The following is a 22029-nucleotide window of genomic DNA, read 5'->3' as shown; positions in this document are numbered from 1 at the left end:
ACAAAGATGATATTGGGATTATAGAATGTAGACAGAAGAAAGAGGTGTGATATGATAGAGGTCTATAAATGTTTTAGAAGGCATTACATTATATTGGTTGATAAAATTTTCACTATATGGAAGGCAGGGAGAGGACAAAGGGTCATCCTTGGAAGTTAAGTTTGTATACGGTTAAGAAAGGGATAAAAGCTAGATTTTTCTCTCACAGAACCGTGGGTGAGTGGAACAGTTTGCCTGTTGAAGTAGTGAGTGCATCTGGTGGGAATGAGTTTAAGGCATGATGGTGGTGTGGCCTCCCTTGAAGAGTCCTTGACTCTCAAGGTATAATAATAAATAATAATAACAATAATATTATTATTATTTGCTTGTCACTCATATAAATGTCACAATATTCCAAAACTTCATTGTAGTTGTGGTAAAAATGTCCTATTTTGCAAAAATATATCTACAACTGATAACATCAAACAAATATATAAACCTACAAAATTTTGATGATGTAAAAATGTGGAGACCAAAGAGACTGGGAAAAAAGTTGAGCTTTTCAAATATGCTGTGCTTCTTGTGCCTTCAAATCTTAGAGATTGAAATGGACAATAAACAAATAAAGAATAAATTTGTGTCATTCTCAATCTAATCACTGCTTTATTCATGAACTCTAGACTCAACTACACAAATAATAAATAAAATATGAAAGTTGAGTCTACAGTTCATGAGTAAAAGCTGCTTGACTTTAAAGAAGCTTTTCGAGATGAACTTTTAGAGGGAAAAAAATAAAAAATAAACACACACACACACACACACACACACACACACACACACACACACACACACACACACACACACACACACGAGGGTGGCCTGAAACGTTCCTGGCCTAACAATGAAAAAAGAATTTATAATTTCAAAATTATTTTAATTTTTCAACATAATCTCCCTTAAGATTAATAAATTTATTCCAGCAATGCTCCATCGCCATTATCTCATCCTGTAGTGGTTCTCAGTAAGATCTGCAAAATAACCCCTCTACAGCTGCAATCACCTGTTGATTCGATGAAAAACGCTGACCAGTGAGGAAAAGGTTCAGTTTTGGGAAGAGATAGAAGTCAGAGGGAGTTCTCACAATTCACAGTGCAGATCCCTTAATTTTCCTATTGCCAAAATATCTTTGTAGGCATCAGGTGCATTGTCCTGATGAAAAATGATTTTTTTCCTTCTGCAAACCAGATCTTTTCTCATAATTTTTTTCTTCTAGTCTGGTTAAAAGATCGGAATAATATTCCTCGGTTATTGTTTTATCCTTTTCAAGATAATTAATAAACTAAATGCTTTTAGATTTCCAAAACACCGATGCCATGACCTTTCCTGCTGATGAAACCGACTTTGTCTTCTTTGGGGCTGAACAACCAGCTTCTGTCCACTGTTTCGACTGCTGTTTGGATTCTCTGATGTGTAATAGTAAATCCAAGTCTCATCCACAGTAATAAATTGATGCACAAAATCAGTTTTATTCTTGTTAAAACACTCCAAGCACTGTTCAGAGATTTTCATGTGAGTGCATTTTTGATCTGCTGTGAGCAAGCGCATCACCCATCTTGTGCAAAGCTTTTTCATATGCAATTCTTCATGCAAAATATATCCTACACATTCTTTTGAAATGCCTAGTCTCAGCAATTTCACGCACTTTGACTTGCCAGTCATCCAATACCATATCGTGCACTTGATCAATGATTTCTGGTGTTGTTACACTTTTTGGACATCCTTCACGTGGATCATCTTCAAGGGTGGTACAGCCATGTTTAAACTCGGTAGCCCTTTTCTTAATCGTTGAAAAAGAAGAAGTGTGCCCATAAACTTTTATGAACTTTGAATGAATTTCTTTTGCCATTAAGCCTTCTTTTACAAAGAATTTTATAACTGTATGATACAAATTTTATCCATTTCAAGGGATACATACAACACTTTTGCTTCAGACAGCTGTATAAAACAAACTACTTGATAGAATGACTTGCAATTTCACATGGATGCTTATGACAGCTGTACCAACTTAAAAAAAAAAAAAAAATCTTGTCGATAGTGTTGCCATCTATGGTCGAGGCCGAGAACTTTTCAGACCACTCTCATATATATCTATTCTATGTACATAAAAAGATAAGCCGAAATTTGAAACATTTTTATGTCACATTTTTTGTCTTAGCAGCTTACCAGCCCGGAACTCAAGGGGTTGGGTGCCGTAGGCATCAAGGGGGGGGGGGAGAGAGAGCCTCCCTAGTATATATATATATATATATTTATTTATTATTTTATTTTTTTTTTAAATGTTTATTTTTATGCTGCCAAGATAAAAGAAATGAGACTTTTCTTATTTCTTGTACTTCTCTACTTGAGAATTTGTGCACATCTTTATGCTGGAACATTAGTAATTATTAGAATATTAATAATGATTAAGAGCCCATGTCCTGAATAGAAAACCACTAACCATTATTATTAGGTTGCCATATTTTTGCAAATTTTCCCAAAACATTTCTTTAATGTTGGGATTTATTTCTAAACCTGACATTTATATATTTTCATAGCTGAAATCATCTATAATGACAGACCTCCTTGTATCATTATGATGACATGTTCCCTACTCGTATTTAAACTATTTAAATTCATATTTAAGCATAGCTCATGGTTCATCAGAATATCGCATTTCCTACACAACTACACTCATTCTTTTCTCTTATTCAGCCTCTCTCTATATAAATATCCATGATTCCCATATATACACATTACATTCACAGCACCATACCATTTTGAGAAATTTACAGAGTCTACTTTATTTGTCTTTCGTGCAGACCTATGATTTGCCTTTCACCACCATATTGTATCAGTGTGCTAAGTTTAACAAGATATTTAATGAGCAGTTCATAAAGGTCTTTCATCCTTGTGAATGTGACATCACGGAGAGTTTTGAGAGCAGTGGATGATGAGGAGGAGTGACTGTGAGTGAGGAAGCAGTATATGGGGAATTAAGCAAACTTGATATTAATAAGGCTGTGGGACTTGATGATATATCAACTCATATTTTGAACGAAAATGTCAGGGAGTTGACATTTGCCTTAGCATATGAGGGTGGTTCCACAAGTTTCTGTGCCTGACTAACTTTTAGAGGTGATTGAAAGAAAACAACTATGTCACTTTTCAACATAATCTCCCTTTACTTCAACACACTTTTCATATCTTTGAATTAACATTCCTATGCCCTTGAAAAATAGTCTGTATTTTTGTTGGCAAAATAGCCTAAAACTGCATCTTTCAACTCATTGTTATTTGTAAATTTTCTTCCTCAAAGGTCTGTCTTCAGTTTTGAGAAGAGGTAGTAGTCACTGATTGCTAGATCTGAGCTGTAGGGTGGGTTTCAATTTCCTGGAAGCCACAGCCCTTCACTGCAGCCTTCACAACAATAGCTGTATGGACTGGAGCATTGTTGGGAAACAGGTGAACACCATGACTCAGCATTCCTCGTCTCCTCTCCTTTATGGTGTCATGCAATTTGTGCAGGAGTGAAGCATAATATTCTGCATTCACAGTGGCATTCCTTTCCTTGAAGTCAAGCAAGAGAATTCCCTGGCAATCCCAAAAGATTGTTGTCATGATCTTCTTGGTGGAAGGAGTGAGCTCGGCTTTTCTCGTCAGTGCTTCAACTGGTTTGCACCACTCCATGGATTCCCTTTTGGAAAAAGGACTATGGTTTCATTCCCAGCAGCAATGGATTCCAACATTTCTCTGTGATTCCCTTGGCAAAGCTCTAAAAACTTGCAGGAACAGGTCACATGATGCTCCTTCTGAAATGAAGAGAAAAGGTGGGGCATCCACCTTTCACTGACTTTTGTCATGTGAAATTTCTCATGAATGATGCAAAAGATGGATGTTATAGAAAGTCCCAACTTTGCTGAGATTTCTTTGAGGTTTCATCTGTCATTGAGCAGTTCATCCTCAACAAGAGAGACATTTTCCTTATTCATCACTTCCACAGGCCAACCATCACGAGAATAATCTTCAATCCTCTCTCTTCTTAGGCAAAACTGTATCCTTCACAGTGTAATATGAAGGAGAAGCTTCCCTATAAACACCATTCAATCACTGTTTGATAGCACTTGGAGAAAGACCTTCCGTGGTGAAAAAGTTTATCACAGTGTGGTACTCAATTTTTTTTTAAAATTACAGCCACTTAGCATGCCATGTGTTAGTCAACCGAGCACCTCCAACTGAATGATGCAGGTAGAGTTGAAACTGGTACACTAACCTCCCGATAGATGGTACTATCTGTCATGTATGGCATTTTAAAATTGGCACAAATTTTGTATGTTAGGCCAGAAACTTTTGGAACCTACCTCGTATTTGTTTAACATGAGTCTTACATCAGGTCAAGTTTTAAAGGAGTGGAAAGAAGGCAAAACTGTATCGCTACATTAAGGAGGTAACAGAAGTCAAGCATCAAATTATAGGCCAATTGTATGTCAGATGTTGTGGTTAAAGTGTTGGAAAGACTGATGAGAATCAGGATCCAGAATTGGCTTGACAACAATGGTATTATCTTTGATGGACACCATGGATTTGCTAACGGGAGATCATATTTTAGTAATCTACTTACTTATTACATTAAGGTGACAGCAGTGTTGCATGTGGGAGATGGATACACAGTAGCATACTTAGACTTTGCAAAAGCTTTTGATAGATTACAGCATGATAATTTGATAGTCAACCTAGAGCAATATCATTGGATATTAGGCTAGTGCACTGAATCGAAGACTGGCTGTCTGATAGGTATCAACAAGTTGGGTATAGGGAATCAATATCTCAGAAGAGGAAAGTCACTAGTGGTGTGCTTCAGGGATCTGTTTTAGGACACTACTGTTTAACCTGTATGTTAATGATATTGAGGAATATTTGAATGGAAATATACAGCTGTCTGCAGAAGATTCAAAGTTAGGACAAACTATGAGGAGTAGAGCAGATGTCGTGGACTTACAAGACTTGAATAGACTAAACGAATGGGCACAGGAGAAGGAATACCAGTTCAATGATGTGAAATGTAAGGTTTTAAAACAAAGATGGGATGTAGAATTTACTCTTGGTGGGGTTATATTGTTGGAGATGGGGGAAATAAGATATCTAGAGGTGATGGTGGATAAGGATCTGAAATTTAGAGAACACACTGCCAAAATTGTGAGGACAACACAACGAATCTTGGGAATGATGTAGAGGACACTGACTTGTAGAAGTAAGGAGATTCTGTTTCCAACGTATGAGGCTCTGATTAGGCCACATATGGACTATTGAACACAGGTTTGGTCACCTGGTTTTCAAAAGGATGAAGAGATATTGAAGACAATCCAAAGGCAATTGACCTAAATAGTTTCTGTTCTCTGGAATGTTGAATATGACGAAAGGTTGAGACGATGCAATTTAGAGTCTAGTGGATAGGAGGGTGATATGATACAGACTTATAAGTTAGTATGGAGTTCTTACAGGATTAACGTTGAAGAGGTTTTTCATAACTAAGGGAGAGAACAAGAGATCTTTTCTGGAAATTATATAAGGAGGGTGTAAGCAAGGGAGTGAGAAGCAGTTGTTTTGGATGGAGAGTTGTGAATGATTGGAATGCATTGCCCGAAAGTGTGGTGTCTACAGAGAATTTGAATGTCTTTAAGGTGCGAAACGATGAGCTGTGCATATGACAAAAGAGGCCTCCTAGATGAGTGTGACTCCACAGGGTCTTGTGATAATAATAATAAGAAGAAATTCATCGCTCTATGAAGCTGAAAATCCTTCTCAGATGATTCTGTTCCATAGTATCAATGAGCTGTATATTCTATCTTGTTAATCTCTACCTTCTACCAAACAGCTTCAATCCATTGCCTGTATAAGTGAGTTCGATGGGCGAAAGGATTTACATAAGATGGATGGTTTACATTTGAATGGATGTGGTGTACGGAGACTTGAAAAGGTGTTGTTGAGTGTAGCGGAAGAGTATGTGCAGAATCAGGGAAACTAGAGTTATTAAGGGGGGGGGGAAGTAGATATGCAGACTTTAGGGAGAGAGTTGAGTGTATGAATGTGTGTAATATGCCCGAGCGAGTATGAAAGACAACAAATCAGAACGGGATAGTTAGTATAAGGCATCCAAATAGGGATGGGACAAATGGGCTTCTGCAATTCATGTATACTAATGCCAGAAGTATTACGAACAACAAGGAAGAATTTTTGGCCTGGGTTGGCACTTCCAGGCCACAGGTTATTGGCATTAGTGAAACATGGCTGACAGAAGATGACATAGCTAGTGGGATTGAATGTGAGGGGTATGGTGTGTTCAGGAGTGACAGGGAGAATAAAAAGGGGGGAGGAGGTTATTGATGATAGCTGATGAGCTACAGCCAAGGAGAATAGAAGTGTAACTGCAGGATAGAGAAAAGAGCACATTTGAGGCTATTTGGTGTGAGATTGAAACTAGCAGAACAAAATATACATTTGGGTGCTGCTATAGACCAGGTGATGGAATAGATGGTGGAGATAGTATGCATAAGCAAATAGAAGAAATGAGTGGAAGGAGGGTAATTATTATGGGACATTTCAACTATGGTCGCATTGATTGGAAGGTGGAGAGGACACATGGGAGGAAGGAATTGGATTTTATGCGGTTATTAAGGGATAACTATCTGCGACAGCATGTAATGGAAAATACTAGGGGTCAGAGAGTGCTTGACCTAATAATTACATCTGAGAATTTAGCTGTAATGAATATGACCACGTTGCCACCAATTGGTGAGAGTGATCATAGGGTCTTGACTAGGGAGGTGGCTAAAAGTGGAATTTACAATTAAGACAGGGTACATGTGGAATTATCGGGGTGATAAGTATGACAAGCTTAAGAGTTTAATTGGTTCAGTGCTATGGCATGTAAAACTGCAAGAGCTAGATGCTGATAGTGCATGGGAGGTGGTTAAGAAGTCTTTGCATGAGACAATGGCTGATTGCATACCTAGAGTCCAAATAATAAATCAAATAGGGATTGAATGGATGAATAACACCATTAAGCTTGAGTTGCAAAAAAAAGAAACAACTATGGAGGGAATTTAAGGAGAAAGGTGACCGGCAGGCACATGAATGGTGTAAAGCGCAAGCCAGAAGGGTAAGGAGTGTGGTAAGAAAAGCAAAAACGGATTATGAAAGAACATTAGCCATGCAGGGCTAAAGAGAATCCCAAACAGTTTTTTCGATATGTTGCAAGTAAAAGAAAAAATGTATATGGCAGAGTGATTTTAAAGAATGCAGATGGTAGGGAGGTAACTGAATCAGTTGATATAGTTGAATGACTGAGCGAGCACTTTGCAAGAGTATATCATCCAGGTGGTGACATTGCAAGAATGAATGAACCAATAAATTACACGTGAATTGTGGTGAATGAAGTGGAGGTGAATAGTCTCTTACAAAACCTCAATGCCAATACATCTGTGGGATTCGATGTTATACCAGCTCGTGTCGTACGTGACAACATGAGAATTGTCAGTGCCCTTGACCATTTTGTTTAATTTGAGTCTCGGGTCTGGGTTAGTCCCAAGGGGGTGGAAAGAGGGAAAAATAGTTCCACTGCATAAAGGAGGTTCCAAGACTGCTGTTGTAAATTACCGACCGATTAGCACATCAGGAATCATTGTCAAAGTCTTGGAGAAATTAGTCAAGAGAAAAATACAGGATTGGATAGATGAAAATGGGATACTGTATGGGGGACAACATGATTTTGTGAAGGTCAGATCATGCTTCAGTAACTTGCTCAAGTTTTATAACACAGTGACAGCTAAACTGGATAAGGGTAATGGGTTTACAGTGATTCTACTGGACCTTGCTAAGGCCTTTGACAGGATACCACATGGAATTCTAATCAGTAAACTGCAGCATATGGGGATGGATATAGGGTTGGTGAGATGGATAGGAGGGTGGTTGATGGAGAGATATCAGAGATTGGTTAATTCAGGAGTAGAGTCCAAAAGATGGCCTGTGATTAGTGGTGTGCCGCAGGGTTCTGTTCTTGGACCACTACTTTTCAATTTGTTCATTAACGATATAGGAAAGGATCTGAGAAGAAGTGGTCACTTGTTTGCTGATGATGCAAAGTTGGGTAGAACAATAGCGAGTGCACAGGATGTCAAAATTTTGCAAGATGATTTGGATAGTTTGGAGGACTGGGTTAAGGAAAATGGATGTCAATTTAATATGGCAAAGTGTAAGGTTATGCATTTTGGGGTGAAAAGATTAACAGCAGTATATCACATTGGTGGACCCGTACTCCAGGAGATTGACGAGGCCAGAGATTTGGGAGTGGATATGGAGTTGAAGTTTAGGGGGCACATCGCAAAAGTGGCTAAATCAGCTCATCAAATCACTTGGTTGCTGAAAAATACTTCAACAAGCAGAGACAAACAAGTTACTGTTCCTCTGTATCGAGCCTTGATAAGACCCCATCTAGACTACTGTGCTCAGATATGGGCGCAAGGGTTTCTTCTTGATGGGGAGGAGGTGGAGAGGATCCAGAGAACCAAGATGATAGCAGGTCTATGGAATGAACCTTATGAGAACAGGTTGAAGATTTGTGGGTTGCAGAAATTGGTTGATAGGCAGAAAAGTGGTGATATGATTGAGACATTCAAATTACTGAAGGGCTTCTGTAAGATTAATTCAGAAGATATTTTTGAGAATAGGACTGGTGGTGGCAGAACTAGGGGCCATACATGGAAGCTGGGCATGAATGTGGTTAGCAAGGGTGTTAGAGCTAGGTTTTTTACTTGAAGAGTAGTGAATGAGTGGAATAAGTTTCCAGAGTCTGTTGTGGGTGAAATGATTGTGAATGATTCAAGGCGAGGTATGATAGATACTGTGTTAATGTCGAATAGTTGTGCTTGACATGTTAGGGCCTCCCTCGATAAGTCTGACGACTCCTTGGAGTTGCCCGGAATAATAATAATAAGTCATTCTGCAATCATGATTGGAGATTTCTGCTCTGGATTTAATTCCTCTGCAATTATTGCCAATAATCCCATGTGCTCTTTTTCTTGTCTATCCTCCCTCAATGACAGTGAACCATCATATTCTATTCTGGTAAGGTTATCACTCTTCCGTTAGGTCTTACTAATGACTATAACTGTTTGGTCTCACTATATCTACCAATGCTAAGAATGTCTTAATTCCTAATTATTAATTCTTCTGCCATTATATCTAACTACTAGTCTGATGCTGTTAACACCAAAAGCCTGATCAATTTAAAAAGAAAGCTGAGAGTGATTCCTACAAAATCCCTTTCTCTGCTTTCATTTTTCTTTCCTGACAAAATTAGCACTACTACTCTTGGGATCACACCTAACATATTCTCTCTCTCTCTCTCTCTCCTTCTTCTGTTAATACAAGAGTGGTTTGAAATGTTTCTCGGCCTCGATCATAGATGGCAACACTATTGGCAAGATTTTTTTTTCTAAGTTGGTAAATCTGTCATAGGCATCCATGTGAAATTGCAAGAATGAACTTGATAGAATGCATGTGAAATTGCATTCTATCATCTTTCATCATTGTCCTGATGAAAGATGATTTTTTCTTATACAAACCGGATTTTTTCTCATGAATTCTTTCTTCTAGTCTAGTTAAAAGATTGGAATAATATTCCCCAGTTATTGTTTTATCCTTTTCAAGATAATTAATAAACAAAATGCCTTTAGCATCCCAAAAACAACGATGCTTTTGGGATGCTAGTTTGTTTTATACAGCTGTCTGAAGCAAAAGTTTTGTCTGTAACCCTTGAAATGGAGAAAATTGAGTATCGTGCAGTTATATAATTCTTTGTAAAAGAAGGTTTAATGCCAAAAGAAATTCATTTGAAGTTCATAAAAGTTTATGAGCATTCTTCTCCTTTGTTTTCAACAATTAAGAAATGGGCTGCTGAGTTTAAATGTGGCTGTACCAGCCTTGAAGATGATACACGTGAAGGATGTCCAAAGAGTGTAACAACACCAGAAAGAATTGATCAAGTGAACGATATGGTATTGCATGACTGGTGAGTCAAAGTACGTGAAATTGCTGGGACTATAGGCATTTCAAAAGAACATGTAGGATATATTTTGCATAAAGAATTGCAAATGAAAAAGCTTTGCACAAGATGGGTGCCGTACTTGCTCATAGCAGATCAAAAACACACTCGCATGAAAATCTCTGAACAGTTCTTGGAGCATTTTAAGAAGAATAAAACTGATTTTGTGCATTGATTTATTATTATGGATGAGACTTGGATTCACCATTATACACCAGAATCCAAGCAGCAGTCAAAACAGTTGACAGAAGTTGGTTGTTCAGTGCCAAAGAAGACAAAGTCAGTTCCATCAGTAGGAAAGGTCATGGCATCGGTGTTTTTGGGATGCTAAAGGCATTTTGTTTATTAATTATCTTGAAAAGGATAAAACAATAACTGGGGAATATTATTCCAATCTTTTAACTAGACTAGAAGAAAGAATTCATGAGAAAAAATCCGGTTTGTATAAGAAAAAATCATCTTTCATCAGGACAATGCACCCGCCCACAAAGGTGTTTTGGCAATGGGAAAATTAAGGGATCTGCACTTTGAATTTTGGAACATCCACCCTATTCCCGAGATTTGGCTCGCTCTAACTTGCATCTCTTCCCAAAACTAAAACTCTTCCTCGCTGGTCAGTGTTTTTCTTCGAATCAAGAGGTGACTGCAGCTGTAGAGGGGGTATTTTGCAGATCTTAATGAGAACTACTACAGGGATGGGATAATGGCACTAGAGCATCACTGGAGATTATGTTGAAAAATAAAAATAATTTTGAAATTATAAATTCGTTTTTTCATTGTTAGGCGGAGAACTTTTCAGACCACCTTCGTATATTCACAATCTTAATTTAATGTCAGCATCCATGCTTTCAATGTGACTACACAGACATCTAATTTTACATGAATATTCATATTTATTCTTCCACCAAACATTCCCAGCACTTAACATCATTCCATCTAGTGCAATTTCCAAGCACAAAGCTTTCACTCCTATGTTTTTCCTTTCACTGATTAAAAAATCACCACAGCATATATCAACACACACACACACACACACACACACACACACACACACACACACACACACACACACACACACACACACACACAATTTCTCCTACACAGTCTACACATTAAAGTATCTCAATCAGCTCCATCTCAGCTCACTCGTATACTGTGGCAATGGACATGGTCTTGATTCTCTTGCTCTTTTTTTTCCACCTCACTCAACTCTTTTATATCTTTTCTCATACACAAAACAATTATACTGTCCACTGTTTGTTTACATCTGGCCTTAGTTGCATCATGCATTCATCACATCCCAAAAAAACTTTCATTGCTTGTTAATCAAGCATACTCCTAATCATGGATTCATTGTATATCTCTATATTCTTTTCATTTTGACATGTATAATTTCCTATGTTACCTTCCCTGCCATTTCATAAGCACTTTTCGAGTCTAACTCCAATGTGGTGTTCTGAAGCACTAACTGCTTCAAAATTTCCAACATATCATGTCAAAATTTTCTTTTTTATTACTTCCATATTGCCTATCTGATGCTATCGCACAACATTATCACTACTGTGCACTCACACATTCACATTCAGTTCAACACCTCATGTTCAATCTGTCTAATCAGCACATGTTTCTGACATATTAGAACACAATCATCTCCTTTTCCCAAAAACTACTTACATTCGCCAACAAATACATTTGCAAATACAAATGCCACCAATACGAAAAATGGTGTTGAATTCAATGGAATAATGACTATAAAATACCTATAGAAAAGGCCTAATGCAGAAACCGTGACCATGTAAAAAGTGATCGGGGTCAGGCATTAAGAGAAGGGTCATCTATTAAGTAGGCTGCCCTGTTCTTGGTAACCTTAAGCATTTTTTGAAAGGTTTTAGGTACACTACCCTAAATGTGAGAAACTTTTAATTGGATCATTTGCAGATTTATTTAGTGTCTTGAGCAGTAAAGAAGAATGAGGAAAGTGGCAAGAATGAGGCTGTGAGAGAAGGTCATTTATTAACAAACTGTCCTTTTCTGGATATTATTATTATTAGAGCCTCCAAAGCTCAGTCAGTATAGATGAAGCCCTTTGGTTGGAAAGGCTTGGGTTTGATTTCCATCATTAACACGAGAAACTTTTATCTAGTCTCTTTCGATGAAAGGTGAGTTAGCTGGTCTCATACGGAGGTGGAGAGTTTTGCTCCTGGAAACTCAGGCTTTTTTTTTGACCCTCAGAACAGGCAAACCGGCCACATTAACACACTTCTACAGACAAAACTACCTCTTCCCCCCCCCCCAACATCAGGGGGAGGAGGAAGAGGTATTTGCGATCCCATCTGTGACAAGTCAGTTGGGATCACATGCATAAGTTCAACATAAGTGCATAAGTTATAAAAAGGCCAACCCCAAATAGATGGGATAAGGTACAAGAGGAAGAAGAAGATTATTATCATTACAGGTGGCTCCAAGGAGTCCTCAGACTCATCGAGGGAGGCCCTAAACATCATGTAAAGAACTATCCAACATTTGCACAGTATCTATCATACTTTGCTCTGAACTCATTCACAATCATGGCACCCACAATCTGGCAACCTATTCCACTTATTTACTACTCTTCAAGTAAAAACCTAGTTCTAACACCCTTGCTAACTACAATCTTACTCAGTTTCCATGGATCGCCCCTAGTTCTCCCGCCAACACACCTGTTCCAAAAAATTTCCTTTGAATTAATCTTGTAAAAATTTCTTAGTAATTTGTATGTCTCAATCATATCACCCCTTTTCTGCATCAACCAGTTTCTGTAACCCACAAATCTTCAACCTGTTCTTGTAAGGTACATTCCATAGACCTGTTACAATTTTGGTCACTCACCTCTGGATAATCTCCACCTCCTCCTCCTCATCACCAAGAAACTCTGGCACCCAGATCTCTGCGCAGCAGTCATGATGGGTCTTAACAAGGCTCAATAAAAAGGAACAATAACCTGCTTGTCTCTGCTCGTCAAAGTATTCTTCAGCAACCAAGTGAACTGATGAGCTGCTTTATCCACTTTTACTATGTTGCCCCTAAACGTTAACTCCATATCCACTAACACTTCCAAGTCTCTGGCTTCATCAATTTCCTGGAGTATAGTTCCACCAACGTAGTATAGAGTTGCTAATCTTTTCACCCCGAAATGCATAACCTTACACTTTGCCACATCTTAAACTGACATCCATTCTCCTTTGCCCAGTCTGCCAATCTATCCAAATCATCCTGCAAAATTTTGACATTTGTATTAACCATTGCTGTACCCAACTTTCATCATCAGCAAATAACTGAACAGTTCCTCTCAGATTCTTTCCCATATTGCTAATGAACAAATTAAACAGTAGCAGTCCAAGAACAGAACCTTGAGGCACACAACTAGTCACAGGCCTCCTTTTGGACTCTACTCCTGAATAAACTAATCAGGAGTAGAGTGGGGGTGCTTAGGAGTCAAAGCTGTATAACTGAGAGGAGACCTCCACATAGCCATTAAAGGAATGCGGAGAACCGACCACGGCTTCTGACCTAATGTCCAATCCTCACCTTCTAGTGGTGCACCCTGTTGGGTATCTACTTGGATACTGAACGAACAAGGATGGGCTGGCAATTTGGGATTTAGCCGACCAAATTGTATTCTTATTGGTTAAACCAAAATAAAAAAATGATGGTACAACATGACAAAATTTCATGCCGGCTGGGGCATCGCCCGGTTAAACAAGGCCCCCGTTGTTTTCACCAGGGAACCAGGGCGAACAGCGAAAAGTCAGCTACTGGAACAAATCTGAAAACAAACCACAACTCAACATCACCAGAGTTAAAGATAGGTACTATCAACATAAGAAGCCTGAATGGCAAACAAATGGAGCTAGCTGAGGAATTAGATAAGTACCAGATCGACTTAATAGGGGTGGCTGAAACAAAAAAGACAAAAACTGGTGAGATCTTTCTGAGCAATAAATACAAAATGTTATATTCAGGCAATGACAATCAAGGAAAAGAAGGAGTAGCCATAGTATTCAACAGAAAATACGACGCTAATCTTCTTGAATGGCAGTCAGTCTCAAGTAGAGTAATGTGGGCAAATATGAGAATGGGGAACTGGACAATGAGACTTATTTGTGCCTATGGTCCCACAGAAGGTTCTACTAAGGTAGAAGTGGAGGAATTTTTTGACGCTTAAGAAAAAGCAACTGACACAATGAAAAAGGAAAAGTTGGTCCTTGTTGGGGATCTAAATAGCACAGTAGGAAATGATTGTGAGACATACAAAAATATTTGGGGAAAATTTGGAGAAAAGAGCAAAGCTAATAATAATGGCAAATATCTGTTGGATTTCTGCTCAGGACATGGACTGGTTATTACTAACACCATGTTCCAACATAAAAATGTGCACAAATTCACATGGAGAGAATAGTCAAGGAATAAGAAAAGTCTCATTGACTATGTTATTGTTATAGTGATGATTTCTCCCTGGTGAAAGACACCAGAGTGTACAGAGGATTTGAAATTGGAAGTGATCACTATTTAGTCTTGAGCAGGATAAAACTGAATTTCATATTGAAAAGAATAACATGTAAGAATGTTTTAAAGTGAATAAAAGTTGAGCAGCTCTCAGATGTGAACTGTAGACTAAAATACACAAAGATTATTGAAGAAAAAATGAAAGAGTTTGAGAACAAGAATCAAACCTTGGAGAAACAGTGGCAAACTCTGAAGAAAACACTGATTGATTCTGCCAGAGAGGCATGTGGTGAGGTTGTGTGCAAGGATAAAAAATCAGAACTCCCAGGTGGACACAGGAAGTTAAAGAGGCAGTGAAGGGAAAGAAGAAAGCATATCAAAAGTTCCTTTCAAATAAGTCAGCTTGTGCTCTTAGAGAATATAGAGAGAAATGCAAGAATGCTAAACACTGTGTAAAACTAGCTAAACAAAAGTCATGGGAAGACTTTGGCAAGAATATAGAAAATAAATATCAAAAAGGTGGCAAAATATTCTGGAGGTTGTTGAAGAAGCTTAGGAATGGAGAAAAGAGTCTGTAAAAGGAATTAGAGATGATAAAGGTGACATGAAAAGTGGAGAAAAAGATATCCTTGAAGTATGGAGTAATTACTTTGAAAAACTGCTAAATGAAACAAGCAGTGATGACAGCACAGTGGTAAAAAACACTGACCAGGCATACAGGCAGAAATACATATCCATACTTGAAGTAGAAAAAGCCATCAAAGGCTTGAAATATGGAAAGGCAGCAGGAGTAGATGATATTCGACCAGAAATGCTGAAGTATGGTGGTATAAGAGTCTTACAGTGGCTGCACTGCATAGTTCAGAAAGCCTGGACAGAGGGACGAATTCCCGATGATTGGAGTAGAGTTCTCATAGTACCCATATATAAAAAGGGAAATAAAACTGAATGTGAGAATTACAGAAGTATTTCCCTACTGAGTGTTCCTGGCAAAATCTATGCAAGTATACTTGAGAAATGGATGAGAATTGTGGAAGAAAAGCTTGGTGAAGAACAAGCTGGATTCAGGCTAAACAGAGGCTGTCAGGATCAGATCTTCACTTTACGACAAATAGTCGAGAAAGCATGGGAATATAACAAAGATCTGTATTTAAGTTTTGTCGATTTGGAAAAGGCATATGATAATTTGCCAAGTGAGAAGCTATTCAATAGCTGCAGTTATATGGTGTCAATGGGGCATTATATCAAGCAATACTTAGTCTTTATTTGAGTTGTAAGGCAGCAGTTAGAATTGAAGGAAGTACAGGAAGATGGTTTAATGTTAAATCTAGTGTGAGACAAGGATGTACATTATCCCCTCTGTTATTCATTATCTATATGGATCACATTATGAAGGAAATTGATATTAAACAAGATATCAAAATTGGAGATGTTAATGTCAGCTCTTTGCTTTATGCGGATGAAGTTATACTTCTAAATAAATCCGCAACAAGTCTGCAAGATTCTCTGACTAAATTGAATAGCTGTTGTAATAGATATGGTATGAAGGTCAGCAATAAAAAGACAAAGACAATGAAAATAGGCAGAATCATTGAAAATGTCAACTGTGTTGTGAATGGAGAACCTGTAGAACAAGTAAAACATTTCAGCTACTTAGGCACGATTTTTACTGAAGATGATAAATTAAATATAGAAATAGACAACAGAATCAGCAAGGCTGGTATGGTGGGAAGTCAATTGAATAAATTCATGTGGAATAAGAGAGAAATTAGTCGGAACACTAAATTAGCTGTATACAAGACAGTGTTCAAACCAGTTTTAACTTATGGATCTGAGAGCTTGTTCAGAAGTAAAACACTTGACCAAAGACTAGAGACTGCAGATATGAGAGTCCTGAGAAAGATTATAGGCGTGAACAGATGGCATCAATGCAATATCATATTAAAAACGAGGATATTAGGAAAGAACTTGACATTGTCAGCATCCAGAAATGCGTTAGCAGAGCTAATCTCAGGTCGTATGGTCACCTAAACAGAATGGGCGAGGAAAGATTAGCAAAACAAGTGTTCTCTGCCAGGTTGGCAGTAAAACGACCCAGAGGAAGACCAAGATATAGGTGGATTGATACGGTACAAAGTGCCTTAGACGATAGAAATATAAGATCTGATAATGTTAGAGTCTTGAAAAGTAACAGACTGATTTGGAGGAAAATTGTAGATAGGAAGTTAGTAATGATATAATTTTTTTCATGTAGTACTATCATATCCTGAACACCCCATGTGGGTACATGGCAGGAATTTGATGATGATGATATCTCTCCATCAATTTACCTTGCAGTTTACTGATTAGAATTCCATGTGGTATCCTGTCAAAGGCTTTTGCAAAGTCCAGAAGTATAACTGTCGACCCGTTACCTTTATCCAACTCAACTGTCACTATATTATAAAACGTGAACAAGTTACTGAGGCATTACCTACCCTTTGTAAAACCATGCTGCCCCTATACAGTATCCCATTTCCATCCATCCATTCCTGTATTTTGCTATTGACCTATTTCTCCAATACTCGGGCAACAACTCCTGATATGATGATTGGTCAGTAATTTGCTACATCAGTCTTGGAGCCTCCTTTATACAATGGAACTATTTTCCCCTCTTTCCAACCCCTCGGGACTAACCCAGAGCTGATACTTAGACTAAAAGATATGGTCAAAGGCACTGACCATTCCCTCGCGCTTCATGTAATACTCGAGCTGGTATACTATGCAATCCCACAGCTGTATTTACATTAAGGCTCTGTAATATGCGATTTCATTTACCTCAGTTTCCATATAAGCCTTTGTTTGACACTCTCATTCCTGTAATATCACCACTCAGATGATATAATCTTGCAAAATGTTCACCTGGTAATTTTACTATTTTGACTGATTAAAATACCTCTCTATTATTGGCATTCCTTAAAATCATTCTGCCATATGCATTCTTTCGTTTACTTGCAGCATATCGAAAGAATTGGGATTCTCTTTAGCCTGCATTACTAACTTCCCTTCATAATCTGCTTTTACCTTTCTTACCAACTAGTTACCCTTCTGTTCTTTGCCTTGTACTATTCATGTGCCTGCAGGTCACCTTTCTACTTAAATTCCCTCCACAATTGCTTCTTTTTTTTGCAGCTCTTGCTTGATGATGATATTCATCCATTCAACTCCCACTTGATTTTCTCTCCTGACTCTAGGTATGCAGTCTGCCATTATCCCCCTCAAACAATTCTTTACCACTTCCCATGTACTATCAACATCCAGCCCTTGCAGTTTTACATGCCATGGCACTGATCCAAGCAATCTCCTAAACTTGTCATACTTACCAGCCCTGTAATTCCACATATACCATTTTCAGTCTTAACTGAAAATTCCACACATCTGGCCACCTCCCAGATCAAGAAATTTAAACTGAAACAGCTTTACAGGTGAAATGTCAGACAACCTTATGGACTAAATTATAGCATAAAAATTCATGTACTGTCAGACATATCAATTACACATCATTGTGCAAAACAATAAAAAAAACATGAATACTTCAAAACCATATTCATTAAACAAATTAATATGGTTGATTCTCAATATAGTGAATCCATATAGACTATAGGAATAGTTTATAGTGGATGGTTTGCAGTTTCTTTTAGTTGGTTTATTATTAAAGTAAGACAGTTTTTTATAATGGTGCTGCTATAATGTGAGACAATCTTACTACAAAAGATGTCATCAAAACTGATATTTCTTCTAAAAATATTGTGAACAATAACTTTTGAATAGATATGTATATTTTATACTCACCTCTTTGTTTTCAAATATGATGTCTATCTGATCCTCCAATACTTCAGTCTACATATAGAAAATATATGCATGAATTAATGTTAACTTCAAGATTCAATGCATAATTCCAATCAAAAATAAATAAAAATAATGAAATTTATTTATGTTATATAATGTAAATATCCCAATCCATAAAAGATATTAGGAATAAATTCGAAAAAAAAAATCATAAAGTTAAAAAATCACAAAATGTAGGAGAAGGAATGCTATCTCCAAAAATCAAATGCAACTGTCAAACCAATAATTAGTAGATACAGATTTCTGTAAGAAAAGAATAACTTTTTACTGTAAGTGAGGGGAGGACATTTTGACATCAACCGTAGTCAAAATATTTTGATGCACGAAGTGTTAGAAAGCAAAGCAACAACAGCATTATAATATTCAGTGTTTTCTTATCAGCCACTGTATATATTAGTACCATCATTTTTAACTTGTAATTCAATATTTTTTGTATGTGTAGTATCCAAGTTCCACATTTTTGGATATTAAAACAAAATTTGCCAAGATTTTCTTGGAAATACCAAGATTTTCTTGGAAATACCAAGATTTTCTTTTATATCAACAATTACATACCATCCCTCCCCGTGAACATATTCAAATTTTGTGCTTAGAACATTCATTTTGGCAATGCATTCTGCTCATTCCCCACTCTACATGCTAAATATATTTTCTTTATATCTCCTCTCACCAACTTACATCTCAATCATATCGCATATGTTTGATCCATGTCTCAATCATGTCACTCATTCTCCTGCTACCTGCCAAGCAATGTAGAGCATATTTATTTGATCTGTCTTAATACTCAACATGTCACAGTTTCCTAAGACAGTCAAGTTACTTGCATCTGGACTCTCTGATGTTTCTCTATTACCACAACCAAGTGATCAGATATGTGCACAGAAATCCACATGTAGCCTGATCAGTGTCTTATACTGTGGCACTATCATTTCCTGCTGATGTCAATTCACAATAAACCACACCACTATTCATATCCAAGTATTTCCAAATAAAGGGCACTATTACTACTGAATGCAGTATGAAGATACTCAAAAATTCAATATATATAAATACAACTTTGTGAAGAAAAGGATACAAAAATTAAGTTCATTCAAAGACTAGAGAACACAGATATGAGAATTCTGAGAAAATTAGGGGAGTGGACTGGTAATTTGTAACTTAGGTGACCAAATTGTATTCTGTATTAGCTTAAACCAAAAACAAAATGGTGCAATATAAGTCATGTCATATCAGATGTTGCCCAGTTAAACAAGGCCAGCACTGTTTTCATCAGGGAATAAGGACAAACAGAACAGTGGATGACTTTCAGTAACTAAAATGTCAACTACTGGCCACCTCCCAGGTCAAGAAATCCAATAATTTAAACTGAAACAACTTTATAGCTGAAATGTCAGACAACCTTATGGACTAAATTATAGCATAAAAATTCATGCTATAATAATATAAAAATTCATGCTAACCCTCCACATCAACAAACTGAGGATAGTTATCATGAATGTAAAAACCTTATCAACAGAAAGAGATAAAATTGACAGAAGATGAAGGAGAAGTACCACGTCAACCCTCCCCCCCCCAAAAGGTAGATTCTGTTAAATAATAACTAACATTATATTTGTGCAACAGTGATCAGAGAAAGAAAGGAGTAGCCATGGTATCAACTCATCAACTATGCCTATGTTGTTCCCGTATAGGGAGTAGGCGGGGCCGTTTACCCTATCTAACTTTTGGAGACTGAGTGGGCAGTTCAATCTCCACTGGTAGCCAATCAGAGAAATAGCTGGTCCAAGGCTATCACTGATTCATTGGTATGCAGTGAAGAAGGCGGCAAGCTAGTGCCGCCATCTCATGGTCTCTAACCCTAACACAATATTTTTAATGTCTGAAAATAGTGTGGGTTCTACAGTCGATTTTCTTGAGTTTACGGGATGAAAAACCTGAGTTTCCGGGAGAAAAAACCCGCTAGCCCATGCCAGAGATCGACTAACTTGGGAACCGGCTGAAGAAAGGCTTAGAAAAATTTCCTCTAGTCGGCGACCAGATTTGAACCACCAAATCCTTTCTTCGTGTGGTCAAGTGCTGTAGAGTGCAAATGCCACTTCTACTGAGCTACACAGGCTCTTCGTAGCCATGGTATTCAACATTAAATATAAAGGAATACTTCTTGAATGGTAAGAAATTTCAAGCAGAGTGATGTGGACAAATTTCAAAATAGATGATGAAACTTATTTGTGGCTCTGGTAGTCAGGTTCTTCTCAAGTTCTACTAGTGAAGAAATAGAGGAATTTTTTAAATTATATGAAGGCTGCTGATAGAGAAAAAGGAAAAGCTAGTTATTGTTGGAGATCTAAACAGCAGAGTAAGAAATGAATACCAGGCATAGAAATATTTGGAAAAATTTTGGAAAAAACAGCAAAACTAATAATAATTGTTAAGTATCTGCTAGATTTCTATTCAGAACATGGCTTAGTCATTACTAACACCATGCACCATGTTCCAATATAAAAGTGTGCACAAATTCACATGGAGGAAATACAAAATAAGAAAAGTCTTACTGATTATGTAATGATAGCAACATCGTTCTGATTCAGAAAACAAAAATTTGAAATAAGAAGCATCACCATTTAATTTAGTGCAGGAGAAGAATAAATGTTATATCAAAAAAGATAAGTATGTGAGAAAGTTCTAAAAAAAAAGTAAAGCATCTTTTGAAGGTAACCTACACTCAGATATAAGAAAATTATTGAGAAAACATGAAAGAATTTAAAAATAAGAGGCAACTTTGGAAACTCAGTAGTAAACAGAAGAAAACATTAAATAATTCAGGCAATTTGGCACGTGGTGAAATCATCTGCAAGGATAGATAAATCCAAACTTCATTGTTGAATCAAAGTTAAACGGGCAATCCCCCAAAAATAAGAAATCATACTAAAGTTCAATTCCTGGCAAGTTAGTCAGAATGTGCCTTCAAATATATAAATAAATATATAAGGAAGCTTTGAGCAATTAAACAGAAGCCATGGAAAAGCTGATAAGAATATAGAAGATAAATATCAGGAAGGTGGCAAAATATTCTAAGGCCTACTGAAAATCTTTTAAATGAAGGATAGAGCATTGTACAAAAAATCAGAGAAGATAAAGATGATGAAAGCTGAAAATAAAGATATTCTGGATGTCTGGAATAATTACTTTGAAAGACTTAAATGTGTGACAGAAGCGATGATGGAATGGTGGTAGAAAATGTTGAAGAGGTATGAAATCAGGTGTAGCTACAGTATTGCACAAAAGCTGTAAATCTAGAATTGAAAGAGGGACAGAAAGATGGTTTGATGTAAAATCAAATGTAAGGCAAGGGTGCAAATTTATCTATCCTATTTATTCTAGCCATCTATTCTATTATTTATATAGTCTTTTATATGGATAACATTATCAAAGAAAGCAGAAGATTAAATCTGATATCAGAATTAGAATTATTCAATTTGTTTCTCTCTATGCAAATGATGCTATATCCCTACATAAATCTAGTAGAAATCTTTGGAAAT

At 37.2% G+C, this 22029-nt stretch overlaps 1 protein-coding gene across 2 annotated transcripts in view; it reads right to left on the bottom strand.

The window, feature by feature from the left end:
- The window catches only part of LOC150093130 (ankyrin repeat and IBR domain-containing protein 1-like), a 424458-nt gene that overhangs the window by 277558 nt on the left and 124871 nt on the right, over nucleotides 1-22029 (bottom strand). For both annotated transcript variants that reach the window (XM_090413306.1, XM_090413307.1), the window contains exon 6: nucleotides 18434-18481. In XM_090413306.1, coding sequence (XP_090269432.1) covers nucleotides 18434-18481 — 48 coding nt within the window. The remainder of the gene's footprint in view (nucleotides 1-18433; nucleotides 18482-22029) is intronic.

This window comes from Typopeltis vanoorti, chromosome 24 (assembly GCF_054136105.1).
Source record: "Typopeltis vanoorti isolate ZY-2024b chromosome 24, IOZ_Tvanoo_1.0, whole genome shotgun sequence".
Lineage (NCBI taxonomy): Eukaryota > Metazoa > Arthropoda > Arachnida > Uropygi > Thelyphonidae > Typopeltis > Typopeltis vanoorti.
Note: the sequence above shows the minus strand (reverse complement) of the source record. Positions and strands in the feature narration are given on the sequence as shown.